This window comes from Gekko japonicus, unplaced genomic scaffold (genome assembly GCF_001447785.1).
Source record: "Gekko japonicus isolate JY-2015 unplaced genomic scaffold, Gekko_japonicus_V1.1 scaffold981, whole genome shotgun sequence".
NCBI classification, from domain to species: Eukaryota; Metazoa; Chordata; class Lepidosauria; order Squamata; family Gekkonidae; genus Gekko; species Gekko japonicus.
In genome coordinates, this window is record NW_015167567.1 from 214,696 (window position 1) to 227,950 (window position 13,255).

The window sequence follows — 13,255 nt, forward strand, 5'->3', positions numbered from 1 at the left end:
TTAGTCTCAGCCTCCATGGCAGCCATCCCACTCCCTGTTCTCAAAGTCCCAAAAGTGTGCACAATCTCATCAGGATTGGAGAGCATTGGTATAGGGACAACAGCTTCTAATATGCACAAATGGGAGTCTCAGTGAATTCTGTGGAACTTACCTCTGATTAAACACACATAGGACTGGTTATATATAAAAAAGACAAATGCTGTTTCTGTCAGCCACTCAAGTTCCCAATATGCTCTTCCTCCAAGGAGTTAATGGTGATGCATACCTCCCCCAAGTCTCACAACAACCAGTGAAATAGGTTGGGTTGCATGGTAGTGACCAGTCTAAGCTCAAAATGAGCTTCAACTGAACCTTCATCTGTCCAGGTTCCATCCAAGTTTGTGCCCTAGCCACTAATACCATATGTGTATATGATGTACCAGCAAACATCAATGCAAACATTTTTCAGTTTTTAAAAAATGATGCTTTTTAAAGTGTGACTTTGCATGCATCAGTAATTATGGACAAGTCTCTCTTACAGAGTTTGCAATAAATTCTCAGTCCCACAAAAGCAAATACAAAAATTTAAAGTTTCTTGAACAGAAAGAAAGGGCCAAACGAAGAGGCACTCCGTTAGTGAACCAATGCAGCGTCAGAACTAAAACAGCTGAAGATTTCTGCACAGACTAATTCAACATACCAGAGTACAACTCTTAATGAAAAGGCCCTTTTACTATAAAAAGAAGCTTTCATTATTAACTAAACACAGAGAATATAGAGTTTATAAATGGCTTAACGTGAATAAATTCAGAAAAAGCTCAAGTCTTTTTTTCCTCAACGTATCAACTAAAAGGAATGAGAATGGAAAATGCAAGAAGCAGCACAGCCAAATTTTGGCCTTTAAATGGATCTCCCTAGAAAGCAATTTACGTGACTGACAGCAGTGACACACTTGGATAATCACCATCTGTCAGGCGGTCAGTGTGGCAGAGGTTCCCTGCCATTTTCCTCTTCTCAATGAAAATGCCTTCCTGAACTTTTAAAAACAAATTCATCAGGACAGCTTTAAGGTTACACAACATCACCTCCGCAATCTGTAGATTGTTCATTATTTTGTACATACACCGTATAATACTGGGAAACCTTTGCAATTCTGGAGTTGGATACCAGAGCTAGAAAAATATCAGGAAGGTAAAGAATGTAACAGACAGCTCTCCTGCACCCTTCTCCCCTCATCCAGGGCTTCCCCCCCCCCCTGAAAAAGAGGTGCCAGAACTCTCAAGAGGGAAATGAGGTTTTCAATCTGTATACTGAAAACTCATGAACTTTTAAACATTTCAAAAAGAATTTTGTCGAATAGGTTCCGGAACTCTGTTCCGGTGCATTCCCCTAGAAAGAAAGCCCTGCGGCCTCACCACAAAAAAACACCCTAAAAATGAACAGATTAGTACTTCAATAATCCCAAGTATGCTTCATTAGAAGTAAGTTATGCAGGAATCAACAGGACTTACTTTGAAGTAATGTATATAAGATAGGGGAGGTGAATTTTTACACTGAGCCGTTGGTCCCCCCCTCCAAATATGTAAATCTCCAGGTCACAGGTGGAGGTCTTTCACTTAATCCTTTCGAGCAGACATACCAGGTATTGAAATGATGATCTTCTGCATGTAAAGCAGATGCTCTACCACTGATTCACAGCCCCCTCCCCAAATATATAGGATATGAAACATATATCTCCCATTTACGCTGCTAACTCAGCCCATATCAACTGCCATTAATCTGAGAGTGTGATTTATCTCCAGCTGCTGCCAATGGCATCTGGCACCTCTAGCTATCAGTCACAAATCCCTCTCATCACGGTGACTGCACAGCACGACACATTCCTGCACCTCCTGCTGCTGGGGCAGAAGAGCATCTCGCCCCCTCCAAAAAAAATGATAAACAGCTAGTTCTGCAAGAGGCAGGCAAAGATTGTTTTATAGGGATGATAGATCATCTTGAAACATGAGACCGGGTAAACTTGGTTACCTCTTAGCCATTCTGCCCGGGATTCCAATCCTACTACTTGAAAATGTATACAATTCCAGTTTAAGCTACAGCTGATTAAAAAGTAATTATTTTTCCCCAAGAGATTGCGGAAGGAAGTTTTACAGTACCATTAATTATAAGGAAGAGAGGAGCCATCCACACACAACATTTAGTTAATCTTTCTAACTACAATTTTTCATCTGACGAGAACTCATCTCCACACATGGCAGCGCTGAAAACCAGCAGTGAACATTTAAAAGGTAGATAAATCTCCATGTTGATTACATTAGAGACTCGATTTGTAAAACACAACAGCGGTCAAATTTTTAGGCAAGGCACCTTATTTAAGATTAACAGGAAATAAGGTACATTAACTCTTTGGTAAGACCAGCGCCCCACACTTCAGGCCATATAATTCTGTCCTTTGATAGAGAAGCCTACTGGGACATACTATGCAACGTAATGCAGTGAAACTATGTTTTTGCTACCCTTTGATGCTCACTTTCCTCCATGGGCTAGCAATTATTGAGGTTGGGACTTCAGTCAGTGGCAAGTGGCATTTGCATCTCATTTTTCCACCAAAGAATTAGGGCAGTAGACTTATAGCTATTTCCATGTTATCCTCACAACCTATCCTACAAGGTAGACCTGAAGTTACTCAATGAATTTCACAGCTAAGCAGTGCTTCAAACCAAGATACTCCTAGTTCATGCAAATATTCTGTGTCTCAATGAATTAATATGGCAGAACACAAGATCATTTACCAACAGGATGTCATACATGGCCTCTTTACAGACCAGCCTGCAAGGCTCCAAATTACTAAAAAGCTGTTTTATTTTTATTTTTTTAAATATGACATGGGTGCTACAGACAGCTGACCCTTTATTGTCCTTGCTCTAGTGACTTTTAACAGTTGGTCTTGCATACAGAAAATCAGCAAGTCAATTTTTCCCATCAATTTTACTGCTGGCTGCAAAAAAACTCCACCTGTCATATTTCTGGCCAATCTAAAAGGCACAGGAGCAGGGTCCAGAAGCGTGTCTCAGCTTCTTGCCAGAAAGCAAAACGCTGAACATTAATGCAGGAGATTCTCTTTTGCTATAATAAACAAAACAGGTCTGGCTGAACACATGTTTAAGATACTTTGTATGAAAACAACAAAGTAAATGTAGAAAAGAAAATTTGTTCATTCAAACATACCGTGATGGACTGCACTTTTTAAAAGCTGCAAAGTACTGTACAGAGTAAAGGATTGTGACGGGTATAATTTTTCACAGAAACAGAGAGCCTTGAGTGACAGGCTGCACCAAGCAATCTGATTGGTTAGCCGCAGCTGAGCAGAGAGAGCTGCATGCTGAGGAGAAAGTCTGCCTTGACTAAGTTGAGTCTGATTTCAGCCTTAGCTGAGAGCAGTTTAATACAAACAGGAGAACAGAGGAAAGTTGACAAGGACGATAGTTAGACAAAGACCCCCATTCAGGTCAAAGAAAGGGGATACATCCATATATATCCATATGTGAGGGGAGAATTTCCCTACGCAAACAGGGAGTTAGCTCTGAAGACTGGAGAGATACCTGGTCTGGTGTGGTTAGAAACTGCCTTTGGAGACCTTAGGAGTCAGTTAAAAACTCAAGATGAGTACTGGTGCTTCATGAGAAGGAGTCTGGGTACTGGAAAGACTGTATCAGCCTTCTGGAAACCAAAAGAGCCAGAGAATACTCAAGAAAGTGTACTGAAGTGTTTGGGAAAACAGTGGAACAAAAGCCTCTCAGCATAAAGATCTTAAGTAACAGTGAATAGCTTAAGAAACTCTCATTAGCCTGAAACATAGGACCCAAAGTCTGTGCACGTACTGGTTTTATCTCAGAAATTTCAACCTCTGATTTCACCTGACCGTTCCCCTCTATGTTAAATAAAATATTTTGTTATTTTTGAATTTCAAAACTCCTTGAGTTCCATTTAAGCTGTTTACATTAAAGGGGGCTCCCAATCATTCCCTCAGGTTCCTGGACTAAGCCAACAGCCAAAATATCTTATGGTGACAGGGTGGGACAGCCAGAGTTCTTCAGCAAAGAAGAAAACACCTTACTGTAGGGAGGATTAACGATATGGCACACCAATCTTGATCCTATTACATCCTGCCTCTGTTAACGTAAGGTAGATCAGTGACTTTGGATCACTAATCCTGACCTTTGCCCATCTTGCCACTGCAGGCATCTTAGGCGCCAGGAGTAGCTTGTTATCACTGGTAATTATGCTATGCAAGCATTCCAGAGCATCTGGTTTCCCTTGCTTCACGCACTGTAAACCACAGCCTCATCTTACGTTGAGAGCAGCGTGTATAAAATAAACTCCCGCCGCCTCAAAGGGCAGACCGGTGCTTCTACCCTCAAAGATCATGTCTCGTGCAATGTTCCCTCTAAGCTGTGGAGTCTTGTGAGCAAAAATTCCACTTTGTGAGCTGCTGGCATTAAAGTTGTGAGCGAGCAATTTGGCTACTGCATAAATTAGTTTGCTCTGGAGCCCTCCTTCCTGAGCTAAGACAAAAATGTGTGAGCCGGAGGCTACAAAACTGTGAGCTAGCTCACACGAACTCAGCTTAGAGGGAACACTGGTCTCGTGTGAGTCCTTCACCTTACTAGGCCAGCTCAGTTAGTAAAGGGAAACGGAAACAGTGGGAAAATCTCGCCTCTGAGGGAAGGAAGTGGAGGGGGGGGGAATCATACATACATAGGGAGAACTCTTAATTAATTAGTTCATCCTGTGAAATCTAATGGGACATATGTGCAATACTGTCCTTTTTAAAAAGGAAGCAAAAACGTATTGTATAAGCTATGGTGGTGACAGGGATGGGATCAGGTGGTAAACGGAAGCCACATTCTCACACCTGCATGACTGAGAGACACAGTGTTGTGTAGCAGTTAGAATGTCATTGGCTGAGCAATCTAAGGGGAGGTGCTCTCTCAAAGCCTAACCTACCCCACAGGGTTGGTTGTGAGGATACAGTGGGAGGAGGGAGCGATACCACCTGGGCTCCTTGGAAGAAGGGCGGGATACAAATGTACTAAAATCAATACAAGATGAATCGCATGAAATAAAACAGAAAGGAAGAGTTAAGGCCAGACTGGATGAGATGCTGGAAGTAATGCACCTGAACTTCCTTAATGTAGCTGTTGTTGTGAGGCTCCCAATCTGAATCACAGGCATGGCACAGGGGAGTTATTTTAACTCTTCATACGACATGCCATTTTCAGTCCAAAACACTGGCGATCCTGTCATAGACTTCATAGTGTTTCATCTACTTTGGCTGTAAGGTACAAGACCTGTCCTTTCTTCATATATTCCTCTTAGCAAACATTAGTAAAGACAAGTGGAGACCCGCAAGAAACCTGCGGGATGGTTATCTCATTCGTCACACCTTTGCTTCCTCTCCTCACCCCCTACCTCTCTCACACTATTTCTTCCCTCTGCCCCCCTTTTCTTACTCTGTATTTCTCCTCCATGCATGTGACTTCCTCTCTCTTTCTGACCTGTCATCTTTCTCTTTGTTTTTCTGCCTCCCCACTTCATCACTCTTTCTCTCTCTTTCTGCCCACACCCTATCATTCTTTCTTTCTACCCCCATCACTCTCCCAGCCTCCTGCCTGCTTCCTCCCCCACTCCGCAGAGCAGCAGCAGTGGCAGTGGTCTGGGAATCACAACGGATCTCCCAGCTACAGAGATCAATTCACTCTAAGGCTGCCAGCTCCAGGTTGGGAAATTCCTGGAGTTTTGGGGGTGGAGCCTTGGGACAGTGAGGCTTGGGGTGGCAAGCAGCCTCAGCAGGGTATGATGCCATAGACTCAACCCTCCAAAACAGCCATTTTATCCAGGGGAACTGTTCTCTGTTGCCTGGACAACAGTTATAATTCTGGGTGATCTCCAGTCCTCACTTGGAGGCTGGCAATGGTCGTTCTCGTAGAGGAAATGGCTGGAGGGTGGAGTCTATGACATTACACCAGTTCAAAGTTCCTCCCCTCCTCAAATCCCACCCTCTACAGGCTCTACCCCTCAAATGTCCAGGAATTTCCCAGCCTGGAGTTGGCAACCCTATTTCCTTTCCACCCAACAGCCAACCTACCTTTATCTGCCTCCCTGTCTTCCGCTTTCCATCTCCACCCCCCAGCCTCTACCTAGGAAAATTACAGTCTTTCTCCACAGTGGGGACAAAAGCAGCTTTCATTATTCCCTCCTCCATTTTATCTGCACAATAACCCTGTAAGGTTGGTTAGGCTGAAATATGTGACTGGTCCAAAATCACGCAGTCAGCTTCCACTGCAAGATGGGGATCTGAACCTGGGTCTTGCAGACCCTACTTTGAAGCTCTAACTGCTGCACCTCACTGGCTTTCACAGGGTGGCTGCTGATGAACGATAGCAAGCAGCCGAGGCTAGGTGAGTCATGCAAATCAGGGGTGACCTGGCAACCCTAGTCTACTGCCAGACCTAGATTTCCCAACCTCCAAATGGGACCTGGAGACCCCCCCCAGAATTACAACTGGATTCTAGACAGCAGAGGTCTGTCTCCCTGCAGAAAATGGCTGCTTTGGAGGGTGGACTCTGTGGCATTATACCCAGCCCAGGCCTACAAGGCTCCCTCCCTCCCTCCCTGAAAGGCCAAAAGAGGCCTGGAAAGGGCCCTTCCTCCACCCTTTTACTGACAGAGCCAGTTAGAAGCCCCCGAACATTCTAATCTCTTACCGTTGATGCCTGAAGCAGATCCCTGCAGAGGCATTTTCAAAAGGTTTTTGGGGGAATTCAGCCGTCCCTGAAGGGATTTTTTTTAGTTTTTGGATTTTTCTACAAACCCAGGAAGTCTACTGACTATGTAGGAAAAGCTGTTGGGGGAGAGTGAGCCCCCTGTTGGTGGAAATAAGTATCCGCACAGGAAAAAAAACTCTGGCTAATAGTATAAGGATGGTGGAGGAGGGATGGATGGAAATATCAAAGGTCATGAAACTATGGCAAATCAATATGTATGCACATAAAAAATGACAAGGTTTTAAACACACAGAGAGGCACCTCACCTGATTCTTAATCCAATTGACAGAAACATTTAAATTGAGATTGTTAATGAAAATTCTGACCAGAAGAGCATTAAAGTAGACTTACATGAAATGGAGACCCATTTTTTCCTCCCACGACTAGACAAGGATATCTTCCATCACTGTCTTCTTTTGGAACATACTTTAAAACATGGCAGTCTTTAACCTTTAAAAGATTAGTCAAGATGGTAAACAACACCTCAACACTCAGATTGATTAATCAAACAGCCAACTATTACTAAATGCCACTGAATAATGTGACTTCATACTGTATGCGCTGCACCTTTCAATGACTTGGGTGCTTTACACCCAAGATGAATCCCAATACATTCATGGTATGCGGACAATAAACCTTATGTTATTGCTGATTCTCCAGATTCAGTGCAGCCTATGATCTGTTAACAAACCAGAAGAAGGCTTTGACAACTTTGTAAGGGATTTCCTGATTGGTTCAAGGCTCTGTGGACTGGCCCTTATAAAAAGCAATAGGTCTGACAAACAGAGAAATGCCATGAAGTGACTGGACAGAAAAGCTTCTATAAAATAGAAGAGAACCTTTTCTCAGGCTGTTGTGCGCTACAGAATGAGTAATGCAGGTATATGTTGACAGGCAAACTAGTAATCATTTTTGATTAATTCTTTAATTCACAGCCTTATATAGCCTGGGACCAACATATCTAAGGGACCGCCTCTTCCCGCATATGCCTCGAAGAGCTTTACGCTCTAGTAATCAACATCTCCTGGTGGTCCCTGGCCCAAAAGATGTCTGTCTAGCCTTGACCAGGGCCAGGGCCTTTTCTGCCCTGGCCCCCACCTGGTGGAGCATGCTCCCCATCGAGATCAGGGCCCTGCGGAATCTTACTCAGTTCTGCAGGGCCTGCAAGATGGAGCTGTTCCGTCAGGCTTTTGGGTGAGGCAGCGGGCCTCCCCGAGGCCTCCCCGAGGTTGCTGTCTCCTACCTACTGGCCACCTATCTACCAGCAACCGGCCATATCCATCAGTATGTTGTTGTTGAGTCCGACTCTTCGCGACCCCATGGACAAGATCTTGCCAGGCCCTCCTGTTTTCCGCCATCCTCTGAAGTTTGCTCAATTTCATGTTCATTGCATCGATGACACTGTCTAACCATCTCATCCTTTGCTGTCCCCGTCTTCTTTGACCTTCAATCTTTCCCAGCATGAGGGTCTTCTCCAGTGAGTGCTCCCTTCTCATTTGGTGGCCAAAGTATTTGAGCTTCAGTTTCATTATCTGGCCTTCCAGGGAACAGTCAGGGTTGATTTCTTTTAGGATTGACTGATTTGATCTCCTTGCAGTCCAAAGGACTCTCAAGTCTTCTCCAGCACCATAGTTCAAAAGAATCTATTCTTCGGCACTCGGCCTTCCTTATAGTCCAACTCTCGCAGCCATACATGACTACTGGGAATACCATTGCTTTGAACGGGTCGGAATTTTCACCAGTAGCTATAACTACTGATTTTAAAGGTTTATAATGTAAATGTTTTATTGTGTTTTAAACCTTACTGTATTATTTAAGATGATGTGACCTGCCCTGAGCCTGCTCATGGGATGGGTGGGATACAAATACGAAAAATAAATAATAAATTTTGTGTGCTGGTAACAGTTATGTACGTATTTATTATATGTATCTGATGAAGTCAGCTCAAGGTGCCAGTAGACACCCATTTTATTTTACTGTGCAGAACTGAGATGCTGTAGTAGCAACAGCACAAGAGGTACAGCGAAAGCTATAGCAAACCCAATACTCTTTTTAATTGGATACTAGAATCCAGAATAATGTTCCATGCCTTCAAATAATCACACAACTGTCCCGGATTATTTTGTCTTGATTCTTTTCTTAAAAGACAGACATATCCAGGATGGCACCCAGAAGGCAAGTTACTTGTGCTTCTCTTCAGTAAAACAAGAACAAAACTTAGCGCAAGGTCTTGAGTCAATGTGGTTGGTGCCAATAAAAGGTAATATACAGATTTCTTTCTTTGTTTTCGGACTGTACAATTTTTTTTCATTAAAATGTGTTATTTTTAAAAACTTCATATTTTACCTGAAGTAACGTGACAGGAAGTCTTTCACCATTCTTGGTCCATAAGGGTATCATTCCCAACTTCACTGCGACCACGCCAACTCTTTTGGACCCTGCAGGGAAAAGTGAAAGAAAGATACTGTGGCTGGAACTTAACCTGAAAGCAGCTGACATATTCATCCCTGGTAATTTACATTCTCAGACTGTAGCATTATGGATAACTGCTTAAAAACCAACGAGCTCAATCTAACCCACTATAGCTTCAGTGAATGGGCATGAAGGAAGCCTCAAATAACTGAGCACTGGCCATTCCCCCAGCCCCGTGGTGTGTGAACACACCTCTCCAGACCATTATAGAGAATGGTCTCTACTCTCTTTCCCATACTGACAGCCATCTAGTTCCCTTAAAATTTAGATCAAGTAGACACTACTTGAATTCCCCAAATATTTCCCTCCTTAGGGTTTTCTTATAATTTTAATTTTGCAGTCCCAGAACAGGTGAAATTTTTAAACGTGTTTTCTGAGGTCTGAAATTGTAAATTGTTTTCTAAAGAAAGTGGTTTATAAATTGATATACTGTAATTATTTTGTAGGCTAAGTGACTTCTGTGAACTTACCTGCAAAACACATAAAGCAACTGCAACACAAAGGAAAAGATGTATGAAAAAACACTTCTGATTTTTTAAAAGGACAGCATAGGTGAATCATGAGGATCTTGCAGAATAATGCAAGAGTTCAAAGGGATTTTTTAAAAGGATGTTAATGAAAGCTTTGCAGACGGCTGTCAACTTTCATTAACTACTATCCTGTGGCAAAAAGCTTGCCTCTGCTCATGTTATATACAGACCTGGTTTCCATTCGTGCAAAGGCCAGGGCTCATCTTTCAGTGGACACATTTTACTAGCTATTTGAGCGTTGAATTCTTCGGTTGTTATCTTCTTCAGGAACTCAGCATTCTCTTTTGAGAGGTGCTCATCCCACCATGTGGCATTGTTACTAGTATTCCTGGCTATCACACACCAAAGACCCCTTCCAAAGAGAATACAAAAACGTTTCAGAAAATGAGACACAGTGTAGCATCCCCACCATCACCTAGCATTCACTTCTGTTATCCTGAATATTATGTTTAAAATACCATCCTCATTAATAATAAAAGTTTTAATGACTGTTCATAACTTCCACCAACCAAAGGCCCCTTCAAATTAGTTCCTGCATGCTACCAACAAACCTAAATGGGGAAAACAGAGCTCTGATAACTACTGTTATCAGTAGGGGATTCTTCCCTTACTGCTGATTATCAAAGCATTGCTCAACTGACAGCCTTCAATGGAACACTATCAATGACATGACAGGAGCTCACTGAGATGCCGTGACATATAGGAGTACCTCCACCTCCAGACCATTATGCTGCAGCACATCGCAAACCATCAAGGGTAAGGTGGCAAAGGTGGAATGTGACATACCTGCACATCTTCACAGTATTCTTTGTTAAGTTTTCTCAAACCATGAATCAATTGAGGATTATGAAGAAAAGTTTTCAAGGCCCTAACTGCTCCAGGACTAGTTACTGCTGACTGAGAGTGAGTAGAGGTATGCACGATCTCCCAGGAGGGAGAAATGAGGGCTACTTGTGCTGGTGTGTTCTATGTATATGTGTACGTCCACGGACATACCTTGGCTGGTGCTAAGACAGAGAAACTGTCAAACTAGGCTCCAGTTGTCTATAGAACTGCTTGGACTCCAACTTCCATACTGGAAGGAAGGCCAGCACAGCCTGAGAACCTTATGGTGGAGTGCTGCCCTAAGGGGCTGCATATAAGAAGATTGTCATAAGAGGTGCCCTGAGGGATCAGCTCAGTGGGCCACTGAGTCCATTATCCTGTTTCCTGGTAATTGCTTGAGATTGCCTCAAATGTACAGATATCTTTAAAAGCACTGTCTGTTACACTTGTGTGCAATCTTTGGGGAGGGGCAGCACCTCAGCAGTAGAGCATGGGTTTGGCATACAGAAGGTCCCAGGTACAATCCCTGACACCTCCTATTGAAAGAATCAGATAGTAAGGTCCTGTGTGCGAGCCCTGCCTAAGACTCCGGTAGTCAGCCACTGCCAGTCTGAGTGAGTAACGCCGACCCGAATGGTCTGATAATGTATAAGGCAGCTTCGTGTGCGTCCATGCTGTTTTTCTCCCAGCACTTTAAGATTTAATCTTTTCGTTTTCCGTGGCACATCTTCCTTGCATTTTCCTTTTCGCTTTCTGATATGGGCATGAGCTGCGGGTAGAGAACACATATCAGAAAGCGAAAAGGAAAATGCAAGGAAGATGTGCCACGGAAAACGAAAAGATTAAATCTTAAAGTGCTGGGAGAAAAACAGCATGGACACACAGTCAAAGGCTGATAAACTGCCATTGTTCGAAGGCAATGGGGAAGGGGCAACCCAGGGAACAGTACGCCCGGCCTTGGCCCGGTTCCAGCAGCCTCCACGAACCCCCGATTCAATACAGTCAGTGACAACGTTCAACAAATAAAGCTTCCCCCTGGAACGCTAGTGTTGGGTGGGGGGAATCGCCCCTGTTGGGTTGCGGCATTTCCCGCCGCTGCTGAGTGAACCCGAGCGGCGGCTGGAGGGGAAGGCTGCGTTAACCGTCACGGTCGCGGAGGAACTGCTTGCGCGCGCACCCACCTATTCCCAATTCCGGTCTCGGTTGCCGCGAGGACCGAGCCGTGACGTCCTCTAGACAGCAGCCGCGAACCCAGCCGGCACAGAAGACCCACGCCCGGCATGACCCCTTCGAAAGCGTCCCTCGGCCGACTCCGAGCTCAGCACGACCGAAAGCCGAGACAGCTAGGAAAACCTTCCCTCGCCGCTCGCGTAAGTAAGTTCCGGGCAACTTTGGTTCCTACAAGGCTCATTGGCCATGTCTTTGTCTTGCGGGACAACGAAAGGACACAGAACCGGAGGCCTGTTTCCCCGCATCTGTTCCCTCCTGTTCACGTGCCCCGAAAGCTACGGGCGAGCAAAGGGGGCGGCACGTCCCGAGTTATGATGAAGAGGTCGAGCTACAGTGTGGGACAGGGCAACTTCGGTCTCGGCGGCCGGCGCTCCTGTAGCGGGACGAGGAGAGCGGCCTCTACTGATGAGAAGTCGTCCTTGCAGTAAGCGCTGTTGGCACTGCTCTTGTGTGACTGAGCACAACTGAACGGGGGCAAGAGTCAGAAAATGAAACCCCACTCGTCTCATAAGTGCGATATCCAGGGCCCTTTTTGTAGAAAACGCCCAGCAGGAACTCATTAGCATAACAGGCCACACCCAACAGCAGAAACTCATCAGCATATTAGGCTACAACCCTGACAGCACCGCTCATTAGCACATTAGGCCGCACCCCCATGTTACCAGAAGTGTGGTCATCCAGCCACACCCACCTTTTGCTTGTTATTCTGTTTACCTTGTTTGTTGTCAAAACCCAGGGCTTTTTTGTAGAAGGAACTCCTTTGCATGTTAGGCCACACACCCCTAATGTAACCAATCCGAATGAGTTTCTGCTGTTGGGTGTGGCCTATTATGCTAATGAGTTCCTGCTGGGCATGGCCAGCTTGGGAGCCAGCTGGAACTCTATTCCTGTGCATTCTTGCCCAAAAATAGCCCTGGAGATATCTAAAGGCAAATAGAAAAGTGCCTCCTCTAAAGTTGCTCTGATGGATGGCCTAGGAACTGCAGACCTGGTTTCCCCACTACTTGAGGCTCCATGAGTGACTTGAGCCAGTCATGCTCTCTTGTCCCAATCCACTTCCCCATAGGGTTGCCAGCTCTGGGTTGGGAGAGTACTGGAGATTTTGGGGTGGAGCCAAGGGGAGGGGGGAGACCTCAGCAGGTAGTGCCACAGAGTCCACCCTCCAAAGCTACCATTTTCTCCAGAGGAACTGATCTCTGTAGTTGTAATTATGAAAGATCTCCAGGCCCCACCCTAATAGTCCTATAATCTCATGCGTCATGAAAGAAACATTTCTACTTTCTTTCCAAAATGATATAAATAGACCGTATCACAGGAATGAGCTAGTAGCCTGGACTGGATCCCACAGCTCTGGACTCCCAGGCCCATGTTGTGTTCTTGCTGGGGGGGGGA

General features: G+C 44.7%; 1 protein-coding gene across 1 annotated transcript in view; it reads right to left on the reverse strand.

Moving 5' to 3' along the window:
• MRPL3 (mitochondrial ribosomal protein L3) overlaps window positions 1–12,091 on the reverse strand; it is a 40,797-nt gene extending 28,706 nt beyond the window's left edge. The window contains exons 1-4 of the mRNA XM_015413841.1: window positions 11,815–12,091; window positions 9,979–10,160; window positions 9,153–9,244; window positions 7,158–7,256 (exon numbers count right to left, since the gene is read on the reverse strand). Of these exons, the coding sequence (XP_015269327.1) occupies window positions 7,158–7,256; window positions 9,153–9,244; window positions 9,979–10,160; window positions 11,815–11,915 (474 nt within the window). The 5' untranslated portion in view covers window positions 11,916–12,091. The remainder of the gene's footprint in view (window positions 1–7,157; window positions 7,257–9,152; window positions 9,245–9,978; window positions 10,161–11,814) is intronic.
• Between the last annotated feature and the right edge of the window lie 1,164 nt (window positions 12,092–13,255).